The sequence below is a fragment of the Salvia splendens genome, chromosome 20, assembly GCF_004379255.2.
Source record: "Salvia splendens isolate huo1 chromosome 20, SspV2, whole genome shotgun sequence".
NCBI lineage: Eukaryota > Viridiplantae > Streptophyta > Magnoliopsida > Lamiales > Lamiaceae > Salvia > Salvia splendens.
The window spans coordinates 25,210,220-25,227,116 of NC_056051.1; the positions used below are offsets into that span (position 1 = coordinate 25,210,220).

The 16,897-nt window shown below is 37.0% G+C and overlaps 3 protein-coding genes across 3 annotated transcripts; 2 read left to right on the forward strand and 1 right to left on the reverse strand.

Moving 5' to 3' along the window:
• The first annotated feature begins 1,447 nt into the window (after window positions 1–1,447).
• LOC121782574 (vacuolar protein sorting-associated protein 27-like) lies at window positions 1,448–4,066 on the forward strand. Its single transcript, XM_042180466.1, has 2 exons — window positions 1,448–2,757; window positions 2,876–4,066. Exons 1-2 carry the CDS (start codon window positions 1,523–1,525, stop codon window positions 3,744–3,746), a joined length of 2,106 nt encoding a protein of 701 aa, XP_042036400.1. The 5' UTR covers window positions 1,448–1,522; the 3' UTR covers window positions 3,747–4,066.
• Window positions 4,067–8,808: 4,742 nt separating this feature from the next.
• LOC121781902 lies at window positions 8,809–11,243 on the forward strand. Its single transcript, XM_042179596.1, has 7 exons — window positions 8,809–8,857; window positions 8,983–9,048; window positions 9,665–9,762; window positions 9,902–10,027; window positions 10,527–10,739; window positions 10,823–10,888; window positions 11,085–11,243. The coding sequence occupies exons 1-7, from the start codon at window positions 8,809–8,811 to the stop codon at window positions 11,241–11,243; spliced, it is 777 nt and encodes a 258-aa protein (XP_042035530.1).
• A 1,599-nt stretch (window positions 11,244–12,842) lies between these two features.
• LOC121782670 (receptor protein kinase-like protein ZAR1) lies at window positions 12,843–15,672 on the reverse strand. The gene is made up of 2 exons (XM_042180623.1): window positions 13,867–15,672; window positions 12,843–13,772 (listed from the first exon to the last, which is right to left on the reverse strand). The coding sequence occupies exons 1-2, from the start codon at window positions 15,317–15,319 to the stop codon at window positions 13,141–13,143; spliced, it is 2,085 nt and encodes a 694-aa protein (XP_042036557.1). The 5' UTR covers window positions 15,320–15,672; the 3' UTR covers window positions 12,843–13,140.
• Window positions 15,673–16,897: the final 1,225 nt, after the last annotated feature.

Consider the following 16,897-nt stretch of genomic DNA (forward strand, 5'->3'; position numbering starts at 1 on the left):
ATCCTATACTTTGATCTTAAAATCAGCAATAAAAAGTTATTTCTAATTTATCTTACATATCTACCAAATTAGCACCGTATTTGTATGAAAATACTATCAAGATAATTGATAATTATTTAAATTTCGTAATTTATTACTATAATTTAAAATTTAAAAACCACTAAACCGAACTTTGTGATTTTAATTAATCAACGTTATTTTTTTGACAAGACTATTTAGAATGAAACGATACTATATAAATTCAATTTTTAAAAGAAATTATAGATTTCGAGATTGTTAAGTAGTGGCTACTGCGTCACTAATCTTAAAAATTGAGAATTTTAATTAGGATACCTTTAACAGGTCCCGTTAGGGTGAGATTTTTTTAGCTTAAATAAGAATTGAGATGCATTTTTAACCACTAATTCACAACATTTTCGAAATGTCAATTGCAAGTAGATTATATTAACTCGGGTGTATTATCGTCAATAGCCTGCACATCAAATGTCAACAACTTATAGTTGACATGAATCGTTTATGTAGTCGACATTATATGTGTATAGTTAACATGAATTATATATGTAGTTGACAAAAAAATTAAAAAAAAATATTTATTGAATAAAATGTACCATGAAATTACCATTCTGCCATTTTATAATTAATTAATTTAAAAATATTTTTCATGTGGCAAATTTTGGACCACTCATTTAATAAAAATGAGTGATTCTCAATTCTCAATTAGGCTAAAAAATCTCAATTGATCACAACACTACCTTTCCCATATATTATTTTAAGCATTAAACCTGTTTAATTAACGTCCTTTTTTTAACACCTAAACTTCCGCCATCTCAAATCAAGTCCTTAAATACTCTTTTTTTTAACATTGAAGTCATCATAAATATTTGATAAAAATAATCCAATTTTAGGGAACAATTTTTATTGTTGACTTGTGCATCATGGTAACTTCTATAACTTCCAAAGCATATTAGTTAAATAATAGTACTACCATAATTCGCAATTGTCAAAATAAGACTAATTTTCCAGTTATATTGTTGGTACCATGAAGCCTAATTTTCCCACGTGAACAAGTTCTTCAAAATATTATTGTATAGGACTCTAGGTAGATATGAGATGATTTTGTTAATTTTTTTCATTGATGTTTAGCAAGGAGGATTTGCAGCTTTGATTTATGATTAATATAGGTAACTAACTCATTATGATATACAAAATCAGATTGAAATTCACAATTCTCAAACTGCGATTCTGACAATCACATTTCGATATTCACTATTTGGACCTTTTTTTTGGGTAAGATTTCAAATTATTTGAGAATTATGAGATCACTAAATGATGAATTAAACAATAATTTCCTCAAATAATTTTATTATTAAAAATAGATAAATAAAAACAGAATAAAAAACAGCTGGAATAAGTAAAGTAAGGAGTATTAAAAGAGGGGAAAGTCCAACCAAAAACCTTCTGCCCCAAATAATTAAAAATTCTCACCTCGATTCGACCTTCTCTCCTAATTCTCTCTCCTTCAATGGAGGCCCCACCACCACCCCTCTCCGCCGCTCCTCCCGCCGCCGCCGCTCCGGCGGCCCCCGCCGTCTACGCAGATTCCGTCGACTCCTCTCCCCGCTCCCGCCACACCGACTCCTGGGACACCGAGGCGCCGCCGCCGCAGCTTCCACCGCCGCCGCAGAAGCTCCGCCTCATGTGCAGCTACGGCGGCCACATAGTCCCCCGCCCCCACGACAAATCACTCTGCTACATCGGCGGAGACACTCGCATCATCGTAATCGACCGCCACACCACCCTCTCTGGCCTCCGCCACCGCCTCTCGAAAACCCTCCTCAACAACCAATTGTTCTCGCTGAAATACCAGCTGCCTAGCGAGGATTTGGATTCGCTGATTTCGGTCACTACCGATGAGGATCTCGAGAACATGGTGGAGGAGTACGACCGCCTGAATAGCCCCGCCGTCGTCGGCGGCGGGGCTAAGCCTGGACGCCTCCGCCTCTTTTTATTCCCCCAATCGTCGTCGAATATTGAACAGCTTCTGGTTGAGACGGCATCGACTAAATCGGACGATTGGTTCTTCAACGCTCTCAATGGCAAGGGCAGCACGCTGTCGGTGGGGGCGAGTGATCGCGGTTTTTCTGAGTCTTCTTCGGCCAATTGCCTCCTCGAATTGGACGATGAATCGGTGGGGAAGGCAGCTGCGGTTGGAAAAGAGGTGGAAGGTCAAATTGAGGGGGCAAAAGTTGGGGGAAATTCTAACAGTGGGATGAATCATGATGTGCACTCTGTTCCTGATTCACCAATGCGGGAAACGACGTCGTCGTTTGGGTCGACTTCTAGCTCGCCGTCTCTGGCGAATTTGCCGCCGATTAGGGTTCATCTCGATGAGAATCAGAAGATTGGGGCGATTGGAATTGAGGATCAGTTTCAGCAGGTGGCTGTGGGGGTTGCGGCGAATGTCAATTTGTCGACTCCTCCGAAGATGGAGGAGGCAGGGGGTTTCATGGCGGCCGGGATTGCTGCTGGTGGAGTGGCTGCTGGGGTGCCGGTGGTGGTTGGCGGCGATCCCCCAAATCGGGTTGTTTCAGACGATGAGAGATCAGATCCTGGTGGATACAGGAGGGTACAACAAATCCAGCCGCTGGTACAATCACAAATGCAGCAACATCAACAGCAGCAGCAGATATTTCAGGCTCAATTTCAGCAGAAACAGAGTGGTGGCTTTGAATTGGTTTCTCCAGATTCCGTTTCGAGGTAAATTGTTTGATTAATATGTGACAGTTCTTCAATTTGTGACTCTAATTTCGTTGAATTGGTGTTCAATTGCATAGATAATCTGAATTGGGGATTTTTCATGATTTCATTTATACAGTGAAGGAAGTATACAAAACCCCTTATCTAGGCAGAGACAACCTATGTATCAAGAACAAATCACACAAATTCAATCTGGAAACACTATGGTTGCTGCAAATCCGGCTGATCTGAAATCCGGTGATCAAAATGCTAATAAGATTCCGATGCAGCAACAAGTTCAAGAACCAGGTTATGTCATATCGAACCAATATGATCCGAATCACCCCCAAATGCACCACCCCCAACAATTTGTTCATTCCGGGAACCAGTATATACCTGCTGGAGCAATGCCGTATGCACCATACTACTCTGTTTATCCTCCCCAGCAGCAGCCACACCAGCAGCCGGTGCTCGACCAGCAGCAGTTCTACTTTGTCCCTGCTAGACAGCCCCAAGCTTATAACATACCTGTACCGCAACAAGGCTATAGCGAAATGGCCCCAAATCCCCCTTCCATTCGCCCTCAGGCGCCTCCTGCTGCTTCTGCTGCCGCTGCCACTCACGTTGCTTACAGCCAGCAAGTAAACACACCTTCCTCCAAACCCGAGATGGCTGCAGGAGTGTACAGAACAGCAACTGGAGCACCACCCCAGCATATGGTCCAAGTCCCGTCTAGCCAGCAACATCGACCTCAATATGTTGGGTTCACTCAGATTCATCATCCCTCCCAAATGATGGCTCCTTCCTCAGCATCCAATCCTGCTTACGCGTATGAATTTACTGATCCGACACAGGCTCAAATGTATTACACTCAGGCTATGCCGCATCAGTTCTCTGCTCAGTACCAGACCATGACGTCAGCCCCTCAAGGGATTTCGCTTGATGCTTCATCTCAGGCTTCCTCAGACAGCATTAAGCAGCAGCAGCAAGTTAGGACTATGCAGCAATAATGACAGGTAAAAGTTTGGGGTATTGATGGAAAATTTTGCAGCAGTGGATTTGATTTTATATTGGGAGTTTATATTACAGTGTCAAAAGTCTTACTATTCTTATTTTTGGTTTGTGGTATGTAAGTTCATTAGGTAATAAGGAACTCGTGTTTTTTACTTTTATTTATATTGTGTTTCTGCATTGCTGTTATTGGTGGTGTCTGATATCATACTGTAAAAGTTGAACCTCAGTATTACGCGATCATCCTATATAGCATTTGTTGAACAATTACCAGAAAAGCAGATGAAACCGTGGACATGATACTCTATTTGGTTTCGTAGCTCAGTGTTTTGTTGATTTTGCAATCCATGTTTCAAGTACGTTAAGGCATGCGTGTTCTTGCAAGAATCTGCTATGTGAAGCTTTAGTTAGGTGATCCTTAAAGTTTCTATAATCACTGATCTTCAATCTTGCTTTAAATCTCAGTCTGACTTGGTAGTTTTTGTCATCGCTATCATCTGTCTTTGTGGCAATCTTAACTTCAACGAGGGTCCAATAACATGAATTTGCTCTATTTGGTTTCTGAGCTCAGTGTTTTGTTGATTTTGCAATCCATGTTTCAAATACGTTATAGCATATGTGTGTGTTCTTGCAAGAATCTGTTATGTGAAGCTTCAGCTAGGTGATCCTTAAAGTTTCCATAATCACATCGTTTATCATCTTTGTAGCGAATCTTTACCTCTACAACATGTTTGGTAGCTGCTGCTTCTATGCTTTGTTATGGTGTAGCTGAATCTGTCTGGCCTATTATGTGTTTATTGTATATAGATTGAGTGGCTTATGCATAGATCATGCCTTCCTTGATGTTTTGTGCTAACGAATGAACGATAAACGTTTGCTTGAAAGTATCTCATTGGATATATATCTTCATGATTTTTGTATGTTTTGTGCTTTCCCAAATCCTTTTTCAATGCTCATGAAATTCTCTATGTTAATCTGCTTTGTATTCTTCTGTTCCCACACCACCCACACCAACATGTTATAGAAATAGAAAAATCGAACTTCTTTATAAGTAAGCCGTATTTTTTACTGTTTCTCAGAATACAGATTGCTTTCTAACAAGAGGTGTTTTTCTCTCTTGTTAAGAACAGCTTATGATATCGTTTTCTTTGTTATCATTTATCGCCATTCACGTTTGTTTCGTTGTTGTGCGTGAAAATGTTACATAATTTGAATATAGAGTATGTATGAAATCGAAATATGACATGAAACGTGCATGGTCATGTTCGTAGAAAACAATAGAGCAATTAATGAGTTGGACCTACTAGATTGTGAATGAATTTAAGAATTCAGAAATCTTTGTGGGACTGACATTGATATATCAGAAATTGGATAAGTAGATGCATTAATACAAACACATCCTCATCAAAATGAAAGCAACTGATACTAAATGAGAAAAGAAAATGTGAATGGATATTTGTAAACTATCGTTAAGGAGTGTAGGGGTCAAGTTTGGCAATTACTGTGTTATAAAAGCCTTATGCTTTCGATATCTCTCATTTTCAGCATACTTTCCCATCCTCTTATGCACGTGCCAGCGTTGGCCGTCGTACCAGTGTTGTGGGTTGATGTACGTGTTGTTTTCGTATACAAGTCCACATATGAGCACGAGTTTATTAGCCCAATCAGAACCTTGTCACGTGCTATTGTTTAATTTATTCTGTTTATTTTTATTCTTATTTTTCATTTATAAATATATGTATTCTCTACATTTAAAATTTTCAATTTTAGAATTTAATCTTGTCATTTTTAGTACTTGTTATTTTAATTTTATGATTTTTTTTATTTCAATTATATAATTTTTAATAATATTTTAATATGTTTATTTATTTATAAATTAATTTAATTGGAAGTTATATAGGAAAGAATTACAGCAATATATAAAGTCATAAAGAAATGAGGAAAATATGGCATGAATATGATGTGAATTCATGATGATAAACTCTTATTCACTCTACCCTTTTGCGAGTTAGAAAGGCCAACATATCTTCCACAATCTTTGTCAAGATTCACGTAATCTAACGTGATGTATCAATCGACATTCTTTTAATTTTATATTATACGCAAAAGAGTAAAAGGAATGATATGTTGAATAAATATATTCTATTTCACTCGATTATTTCGTGTTGGTAAATGTGGGGACATTTTTAGTTAAAAAACCAAATCAAACGGGGCTAAAGTTTGGTGCTTCAATGTTCAATATTCAACAATCAGCAAAAGTGTCAAATGGTGTAGAAAGCGTCAAATATCTACCAAGTACGAACGACAATGAACGACAATAAAGTGTAGATTAGTTGTAAGACGTTCCCCAATCAATAAGTTGGGGGCTTGTAATTTATTCGACAAACTGTTTCAGTTATTACGAAGATAGAAAGTTATTATTCGATACTCATCTGAAATTTGATATCTCCTACTAACTTAAAACTTAATCGCAATATCATAACTTAGGCTTTGTAGCGAAATTTCCAAGGATTCAACTTTTCTTTAAATTGAATTCAATAAATTTCTAAGGATTCAACTTTTCGTAGGTCGATAAATCGGTCAATAAATTAAATGAGGTCACTTTTAATGGATGTAAACGGCTTGTTTTGTGGGTTACTTAACTTGAGTAAAAAAATTTCTCCAAAATTTCATCGGAGTTTCAAACGTGAGAAATTCACTACACTGGATGATAGTATTTGCAATTAAATTTTAAGTCGATAAGGAATATCAAATTTCGATCAGATTTTATATAATTTTATAGACCATCTGCCAAAAAAAACTATTGTACATGCTCTTTAGTTAAATACTAGTACTAACTAAAATTTCAAGGTCCTAAGTTTGAACAAATATGACGGCTTTCAAATTAACTAAAGTGGACGAATTGTTGGGAAATTTGGGTTTTGTAAATGAGTTTGGTATCTACAAGCAATTTGAACAAAAACGAATTAATTGTTGTCTGGATCTGGAAAAATTCCCAAGAAATGTATTTTTTTTTATAAAAATAAATAAAACGTGTAGTATATTTATAGGCAACTAAATTATTTTAGTAATAATTAAACCCCGAGTTTGTGAGCAGAATAATTTAATTGAAAATGGATCCCTTCAAATGCTGGGCTATTTGTTGGGCCTAACAGTCCGTGATATTATATCATTTCATTTGGGCCATTTAAATTATTTGGGATAGTTCTTTTAATTATAGTTAATTATTTTTAAAGATTTATTTTTAATTAACAATTAGGGGTTGTAGAATGCAAATCGAAAAATGTTGTATATCAGTATATCCATTTATCTGCAGGTAATGGCGGTGAGACACGAGGACGGTCGACCGATCCTATCACCGATCTATGAGTGCAAAAAAACTCCATTAGATTTGATTTTTGAAGCCAACGCGACCCCACTATGTGGCAGTTCCTCAAGAATTCTTTAAGGTTGAGAGGTTCATTTTTGTTTTTTTTTTGTGTTTATTGCTATCGTTAAATTCTCTAAAGTTAGACTCATAAAGATGTAATATAATTATATATATGCTTTATACCAAGTATTATACTTTGTTACCTTAGTCGTGTAATAAATAACATATCCTCGGCTGCAAATACTCCTACCAAATATTCTTATCTATGTCTCGATTTTGAGAGTAAAAATACAAGCGGAGATGTACCAACTACCAAGCAAGCAATCTTTGATCAATATTTAAAAGCATAATCATTTCATATCAATATGAATCATCATATTTCTTTTTTCATAGGTTTTGCAATACTCTTTAGTGTCAAGCTAGTTTTCAATGACAACCTAAATAAAGTAGAAAGAGGTGTGCACTAAATTAATGGAAATTATATGAGATTGAGCTAGTTTAAGATTAATTTTATCATGAAAAAAATAGCAAGACTCATAAGTCAAAGACTAATCATATTTGACACTGTCCTCAGACAATTGTCAAGGGGTTTATGCTCCTACTATTTTTTTTTCATTTTTTACACAGTCAGCAAATTTATCCAAACTTTTATATAAATTGTTATGTAAAAACACCTGGTTAATGATCCGAATCATCTAAAATATATTCTCAAATAAATTTTCAAGCCATCATACCCAACATTGTTTTTGCGCCAACCCATATTTATGCATAAAATTCAATCAAATCTAATCCATACTCTCGCTTAATTCCTCTATCATGACTAAGGGGTATAAAATAATAACCAGACAAGGACCCACAAACGAATATATTTGAAAATTCGAATAAAGTAGTGCATGGTAATAATCGAAGCCTCTATATATATTCTTAATAATGAATGGTGGGCCTCTCCACTACCAAAACATGATCGCACTCCCCAACTATATATATGTACCTTCTAAGACTCATAATGCATGCATTCTGCAACAAAAATCAAGCTTAGTTCAAGGTGATAATATTATCATGTGTTATTTTATACTCTCATCCGTCCCTCAAGAATATGCACTCTTTCCTTTTTAGTCCGTCCTACAAGAATATGCACTTTTTAATTTTGAAAAGTCTTTTCTTTCTAATGAGGTGGGACTCATTCCCACTACAATACTTCATTTACTTTTTCTCTCTACCTCTCTCTTACTTCACCAATTTTTATATTAAACCTCGTGCCTACCCCAAAGTGCATATTCTTTGGGGACGGAGGGAGTATTCATTTTCATGTTTCTTTCCTATCTCCTCTTCTTTCCATGCATAGATTTCATCAAGGCATATACCTATTTTTAGATTTTATGCATATCAGTATACCTAGGAACAAGATTATTTGTTTCTTAATTTTTTGAGTAAAACTATGAATACATGATAACGAAAAATACTATACTCGTCCACATAAAATAGTCTTGTTTCTCAATTTTGGTCTGTCCATCAAAATTTGTCGGTGAGTCCTATTTTTTACTAACAATACTTCAATGGCTGACTCTCTATTAATTTACCAATTTTGCATTAAAATTCATGTCTTATACTGTCAAGATTATTTTTCGTGGACGAGGAAATACTAAGTTGAAGGTGAATGTTTTTCAGGTTGTGGTTTCAGGGTTACTGAAATGGAAGGTGGAAGGTCTGAGGGTTCGAAATATGAGTGCTTGCTTTTTGGTATGTTGCTTCTCTCTCCTCAAAGCTTTTACTTCAAAATTGAAGTCTACTATATTTAGGTAGCTATGGAAAAGTCATGGGATATGATATGTGACTGAGTCAATTTTACTGTGATTTTTGGTCAGATATGGATGACACTTTATACCCTTTGAGTTTGGGGATCAATTTTGCATGTCGCAAGAATATAGAAGGTATTACTTGAATCTTTTCATGCGTTCACAAAAATGTTAGATTTTGTTGGAGCTACATTCTAGTTTATTGAAGCGTACTTAACATGCGAAAGGTGACCAACCGTGGGAGGTTCCATCTTCATATCGATTAACTTTAGGATTGAACGTCACTATGCTTTAGTGAATGAGATCGTACCTAGCTAGCACCCATAAAATCTAACATAGTATTCAGAGTAGGCTCCATGTTCGAGCCAAATGTGTTGTCGAATGTGACGGAGCATAAGTGATCATGTTCACATAAGATACAAATGACTTCTGTGTGTTGAGATATTCACATGCGAGTTGTCCTATATTGAAAATGTGAATGAAAAGGAATTAGCTCAAGCCTATTGAGTCACTCCTCTTATCATCAACCAATTTTAGAATGAAACCTCACAAGGACTTGATTAGTCTTTATTTTACGTATCAGAAACACTTCAATGAATGAAACTATACCTAGCCTCCGTAAAATTCTAACCGAAAAAGCAATAAAGAGTATAAGAATTAGTTAACCCATAAAAATCTAACAATAAAAGCAATAAAGTGCATGTGAATTCATGATGATTGATTACCTATTGATGGTTCACCTTGATCTCAGAGTATATGCTCCACCACATGCATATTGAAGAAAGTGAGGTCCCTAGGCTTTGCTTAGATCTGTACAAAGAGTATGGCACAACAATGGCTGGCCTTAAGGTATCTCCCGTTTTACCGAACACTTTTACCTTATACCGAGGGTGCTCGGTAAACACTGTTTTTTTAGTGTATATAAACAAGCAACGGAGATTAAGCAATATGCATGAATTTAACTATAAGAATCATTAATTTGTTGCAGGTGATGGGCTATGAATTTGACAATGATGAGTTCCATGCTTATGTTCATGGAAGATTGCCATATGATTTGCTAAAGCCTGATCCTGTGCTACGCAATCTCCTCCATTCCATGCCCCAACAGAAAATAGTATGTTCAAACTCTAATCCCGTCCGAAGCAGTGCTAGTAATTCATGTCATCATCTAATGATATGCTAATAGAAATACATACAGATCCAGATTCATAATCAATGTTGCGATTTGAGCTTTAAACACAAACAATTAGAGAACTAACTTATTGTGCTATTCGTTTAATTCCCATGTTTGATCGAATTATGCAGGTGAATCCATTGCTTTAGTATCCACATGCATGCCATTTGATGCAAGAATAATTCTCATTATAGGTTACACATTTCAATCAGAGAAAACTCGATCCAAGAACAATTGAGAGTACACAGTTCAATAAAAAGAGCTAAAAAAAGAATAATTTTACGACCTATTTCTGTACAACAGAAAAATATACATCAACTCACCATAGACACTGGACTCATGTATGGAATGCATTCTTTTATCTGTATTAATTACTAAAATCCAGTCATATTTAATTAAAGTCCAGTATCCTAATCTAGTCCATGTATCTTTCGTGCAGATCTTCACGAATGGAGACGAAGCACACGTGGCTCAAGTGCTTGGTAGGATGGGGTTGGAAGATTGCTTCAATGGTGTCATATGCTTCGAAACTCTTAATCCTTCCTCGACTGAAACCATGAAAAATGGGAACTCTACCCAAATCCTGTGCAAGCCTTCTGTGGAAGCAATGGAAGCCGCCATTCGTATAGCAAATGTTGATCCAAAGAAAACAGTTAGTACAAAAAAATCTATACTAGGTTTAACTGTCAATGAAAGCATGTGACTAATGCAAAAGGTTGTCTCTTTGCTTCTCAGATATTCTTCGATGACAGCGTTCGTAACATTGCAAGCGGTAAAGCAGCCGGACTCCACACCGTAGTTGTAAGTTCAACACATTGGAAGGAAAATGACTTTTAAAACTTTAATAAGGTTTAAAATAAAGCAAGTCATATTAAAATCCCAAAATGGAATAGTTTGACTGCCTTCTTCTTCGAAGAAAAAAATTAGGCACTCCTGGCGATCTGGGTCCCGATTCGTTACTTTTCCCATGTTCTAACCTATTTTTACAAAAATGCAGGTGGGAAGATCTAGTCTAGTGCCAGGGGCAGATCATGTTTTGAACAGCATACACAATATGAAAGAAGCATTGCCTGAGATATGGGAAGAAGAAGAAGAAGTGGAGCATTTGGAGCAAGTAATCCAATCTTCTGCAGTGGAAACTGTGGTCTTAGCATAGACCAACACTAGTATGAATAAAATTATGTATGTACAATAAGAATGAAATAAAATGACAAACCTATCTATAAAGTTGATTATCAGTCAATAAAGCTCCATATTACCTAAAATCGACTTTTTTTCTGATTAAAGAGAATTGAAATGCTCAAGACCAAAATACCTGTTCCATTGTTCAAAACTATGCCATTACTCACTTCATCAACAACCATGAATGGCCCTTTCTTTTCAGCTTGATTATGAAATATGGCTTCTTACCTCACACGTGCGTAGTAAAAAATAATAAAAGTTGGAAATGGAATTTCGCATATATGTGATTTATAAGTTATATCTGAAATAATTTTCAGCAATAAAAATTCAGAGCATATTAAGTGTCTTTTCACGATAATAGAAAGACCCAAAAAAAAGAGAGAAAAAATCAATATCTTAATCAGGCTATAATATTTAATTATTCGAGATTAAATTGGTTCAAAATAGACTTGACATACATTGCTTTGATATTAAATTTGTCACATGAGAGACCAAAATTCTGAAAAACACCAAATTAATTTTACGTGAACTATTTTGGAAGAATCTATCTATACATATATAAAAGTGGAGTATGAAGATATTTACAAGAATACCTTTATATGTATAGTTAAATTAATTAACTACAATTCCATGTTTTACATCCGAACTCCATTTTTAGGTAGGACTCTATATTCATTCGATTGACAAGTAATTTCCTCTCAGCTTACTAAATACTAGTATACAACCTTATTGATAAGATATTTTTTCTGCCGCTAACAGATCAAGGTTCGAATCAACAAGAAATAGAGATTGAGAGAGTTAGAGCAATGGCGGAAGCAGCGATGACTTGGTTAGTTAAACTTGTGAGGAGGGATTGCGTATACCCTACGCGTCCAATGCCTAACACTGCAGCTAAAATGCAAACCGTCCCTCCTTACTTGAGGCGTTGTGAGCTCTATCTTCTGTTGTTTCCTCCAGTGCCTGCTAGAAGATTGATTGTCCTGTGGGTTGCAGAAGGAGGCGTGGTTCATCCTAGGAAAGACGATAAAAGATCGGCTGAACAAATCGCCTATGGCGTCTGGGATTGATAGACGTGGTAGAAGAAAAGCGCAGAGGAAAACTGACGTGTTCAATCAAGTCTAGTAGACGAAATGAGCTATATGATACCAAACAATGGAATTGGAATTGGAGCCTTCAATTCTAATTTCATAGCTCCAATTCCATGTTCCCAAACAAACGGCCTCAAGGCATTTTATCTTTGATTAGATATAAAGAAACAAGACTTGTTTCTGTAATACTTCTCACAACTCTTTCTGTTACTAACTCCCAAAGCTCTTTAAAAATAAAAATTTTAACATGGAGGACATTTGTGTACATGCATGATGTCATTCGTTGCTCCATGTCATAATGTGTCATAATGTGTTATATAGTCTCTGAACTTTGGTTGTTCGAAATAAACTTAAGACTAATTAATCCGACACTAATTTTGTCGCATGACAGGCCAAGATTCAAAACTAATTTAACGTGGCAATATCTTGAGACTGAATGTGGTGAAAACTGAAAATTAGAAACATAATAATGAAACAAAATAGAAAAATAAACAGCACCAACAACAAAAACAAACACAAAGTGACAAACTGAATAAAACACAACAAACAAACAAACAAACAATAAACAAATGATGTCTCCAACAAGAGCAAGAACAAGACAACTTAAAATCACAGCATTCTTACACACACACATACAATCAGTCAAAACAATCTTCAACTTAACCTTTTTTTTAGCCATGGATAAAGGAGATTGATTCCATAGACTTTTTCATCTCTTGTTTCATCACAATAGTGACATCCATCTTTCGCCAATGAGATTACACAGCTCGAAAATCGACTCTCTCAGGGTTCCGGCAGTCTCTCTAGGGAGTCCGAGACAAGCCTCATCGAAGGCCTCTTCTCGGGGCTGCTAGAGGTGCATGCCATCGCAATCTTTAGAACCGCGATCATCTCCTCTTCCCTGTCCCCATCCTGAGCCAGATTCGGATCCAGGACATCGCACACGGCCTTCTTCTCCTCGATGCAGAGCTGCATCCACCGCACAAGGTCCATCTCCGACGAGCCAACTTGGACCAATGGCGCCTTGCCCGTTATCATTTCCAGCAGGATCATCCCGTACGAGTAGATGTCCCACTTTTGGGACGGCTTCACCGCCCTCATTGCCTCGGGGGCTTGGTAATAGGCACCGAACGAGGCTGCTGAGGCGAATGCAGCAACGTCTGAGACTGAGCTGCTATGCTCCCCTCTCTGAGGCTGTGAGCCACCAGCTATGTTAGCTAGCCGGCCTAGGCCAAAATCGGAGATTTTGGGCTCCATTTCGTGCCCGAGCAATATGTTCGATGGCTTGAGATCACCATGGACATATTTCTTCGGACTGCACTCATGCAAGTAAACTAAGCCCTTTGCAACTCCTTTCATGATCTTCAATCTCACAAGCCACGAAAGAGGCGTGAACGCCACCAATCCCGGCTTTCCTACAACATCAAACACACAGCATTATGACCAAGAAAACACACAAGAGCTAATAATCAATGTTCAATTATCACACAAAGTCGTATGGAGACGAACCATGGATAGCAGAAGCGAGATTCCCATTTGGCACGAAGTTGTATATCAGCAGCTTCTCATCCACAGACCAATAATAAGCTCTAAGAGTGACTACATTCGGATGCCTAAGCTTTCCAATGGCTTCCACCTCTGTTTGAAACTCCCTAAACTTCTGCGAACCTCCCTCACCCAATCGTCTCACAGCCAAGACAACTTCATCCTCGAGCACAACCTTGTACACGATCCCTATCCCACTCTTCCCCATCACGAAGGCAGAAGCCTTCAAGAGCTCGTCAAGATCAAACTCCACTCGTGCATCGAGAGGCACCAGGTCATAGTGCTCCGCCTTTTCAGACAACGTTTCTGACTCATCCTTCCTAAAGCACAAACATTCCTTTGACCCTTTAGGCACCTTCTGAAAACCATAGCCACTCTCGTCCCTACCCTTCCCACGACGACAGACCTTCGATTGACAATACGAGAACAACAACCCAAGCACACATATCCCCACAACATCCCCAACAATGATGACCACTAAACTAGCCTTACTCAAACCCCTCCCACCGCCACCATTCTTCCCCGGAGGATATCTGCTAGGCAAGTATGGATACGAAGAAGGCGGATTCGCTTCACTACCAGACGAACAAAGATTCTTCAACGGAGGACCACAGAGCCCCGGATTCCCAACAAAGGCCGTTGGTCCCCGGTTCACAAGAGCTCCATTTTGAGGAATTGGACCTCCCAAACTATTGTAAGTGAGATCAATGTACACCTTCTCAGGCAGATTACCAAGACTAGCAGGAATCGAGCCGTTAAACTTGTTATAAGACAAGTCAACAGTCCCTTGCAAGTTATCAAGATAGCCTAAATCAACAGGAACAGAGCCACTAAAGCTATTGTGGGAAAGATCAAGTCTTTCCAACAAAACCAAACTCTTCCCAAACTCACTAGGCAAAGAGCCACTGAAATTATTCTGCCTAACAACAAGATTCCTCAACCTCCTACACTTAACCAAAGAAGAAGGCAGTGACCCATTAAAGAAATTCTCAGACAAATCTAAAGTAATGAGATAACCAAGATTCCCAACCTCAAATGGCAAAACCCCAGAAAAGAAATTCACATAAAGAACCAAACTTTGCAACCCAACAGCCTTAAAAAGTTCAAAAGGCAGCCCCCCAAACAACCTATTGCTCCTCAAATTGACATGCCTTAGCTCAGAGAGGGATCCTAGAGAGGGAGAGAGAATCCCAGAGAGCTTCTTTCCGGGAATGCTGAGAGAAACCACTCTCTTCTCTTTGCATGTGATGCCATTCCATGAACATGGGGTTTGATCAGAGATGTTCCAATTGTTAAAAGCTCCTTGAGGGTCTAATGTGATGGATTTCTTGAATGATAACAGAGCTACCCCTTCTTCATTCACAGAACTAGCTAAATCGCAGCAAATTAAAAGGAATAAAGCGAGGAAAGGTAGCATCTTCTGAAGAAAATAATAGTGGCAAATGCATCTACAAGATTTACATTTTAAGCAGCGGAAAACCAAAAAGATTAAGAGGAGAGAGCGAAAAAGAATTGGTTTTGGGGAAAGGGTAAAGGTGGTTTAAGCTAATAAGCAAAGGGGGTTTGGGAAAATGGAGTGGTTTTACTTGGAGAGATGGCAATAATGCAGAAAACGAAATGGAAGATCCGTGTTGTGAACTATCTTGGTAAAAATATTGCTTTGCAGTGTACTGTGCTAACTCTGCAGTGGGAAATGCCAGATACTAGAATCTGAGTTGCTGCAAAAAAGATCTTCCATTTCTATGTTAAAATTGAATGATTTTTTCACTTATAAAAGATCGTGGCTCCATTATTTTTGTTTATTTTGAAGTAATTTAGATTGGTGTAGCCACTTCGGATTTTTTAAGTAGACATGTGAATCCAAATTAAAATTAGATGAAATTGAAAATTCAATAATTATGTTAACTTTTTCTCAAATTAATATGTCAAATCAGAATTTAATTATAATTCAGTACTTTTAGTAATTCATAATTTTTTGAAAAGGAGATGATTCTACTTGGGAATGTGACTTGAAGTGGGGAAAGGATTCCTGCTTGCAATGGTTTTCATTAGCTATTTCGTATGGGTAATTAGGTTCTAAGTCAATTAAATAATCCACTCCCTCCTCCACTCTAAATATTTGGGATGATACGAAAATTAATGCACAATTAGTAAAATGAGAAAGTAATAAAAAAAAAAGTACTCCCTCCATCCCATGAGTTTTAAGAAATGTAAAGAAAAGTTAGTTGGAAATGTTAGTGATATGTGAGACCCACTTTTTTATACTCCCTCCGTCATCAAAGAATATGCACTTTGGGGTTGACACGAGTTTTAATGTAAAATTGGTAAAGTAAGAGAGAGGTAGAGAAAAATAGTAAATAAAGTATTGTTACTGTAGAATGGACCCCACCTTATTAGAAAGAAAAGACTTTCCAAAAATGGAAAATGCATATTTTTGTGAGACGGACTAAAAATGAAAAAATGCATATTCTTGAGGGACGGAAGGAGTATTGGTTATATAATAAAATATGAGTAAAGTGAGTCGGTGAGATGTGAGACCTACTTACCATTTATGGTAAAAATGAAGTATGATAATTATTATGGGACGGACTGAAATAGAAGAAGTGACAATTATTGTGGAACGAAGAGAATAATTATTTTACTATTGTCAGTGAATAATGGGATCTCTCTTATTAGAGAAAAAGAAGTTATAAAAAAAAGAGATATTTTTATGGAACAACCAGAAAAATGTCCTTATTTTTATAGAACAAAAGTAATAAGTTTAGTACACTTAATTTTACCCATAAAAATGACTTTGTACTTTGTTTTTTGAACCGAGAATCTCGATAGACTAGTTGTCGGATTTATATTCTAATTCGAAATATTTAAAATTTACATGTAATAAAAAAGGTACAATTGTCTGAAAATGTACATATATAATTTTTCCATAAGTTAGTAAAACTTGTTTTGTACCTACTTGACACTGGTCCATTTCGAGTTCAATTGGTTTACTCTT

Bases quoted from the DNA above. Each gene is read 5' to 3' on its own strand.
- LOC121782574 (XM_042180466.1), top strand. From the start codon at position 1,523: ATGGAGGCCCCACCACCACCCCTCTCCGCCGCTCCTCCCGCCGCCGCC. The intron at 2,758-2,875 runs GTAAATTGTTTG...TCATTTATACAG, and splicing joins TCTCCAGATTCCGTTTCGAG to TGAAGGAAGTATACAAAACC.
- LOC121781902 (XM_042179596.1), top strand. From the start codon at position 8,809: ATGGAAGGTGGAAGGTCTGAGGGTTCGAAATATGAGTGCTTGCTTTTT. The intron at 8,858-8,982 runs GTATGTTGCTTC...ATTTTTGGTCAG, and splicing joins ATATGAGTGCTTGCTTTTTG to ATATGGATGACACTTTATAC. The intron at 10,740-10,822 runs GTTAGTACAAAA...TTTGCTTCTCAG, and splicing joins ATGTTGATCCAAAGAAAACA to ATATTCTTCGATGACAGCGT.
- LOC121782670 (XM_042180623.1), bottom strand. From the start codon at position 15,319: ATGCTACCTTTCCTCGCTTTATTCCTTTTAATTTGCTGCGATTTAGCT. The intron at 13,773-13,866 runs GTTCGTCTCCAT...TTGATGTTGTAG, and splicing joins TCTCGCTTCTGCTATCCATG to GAAAGCCGGGATTGGTGGCG.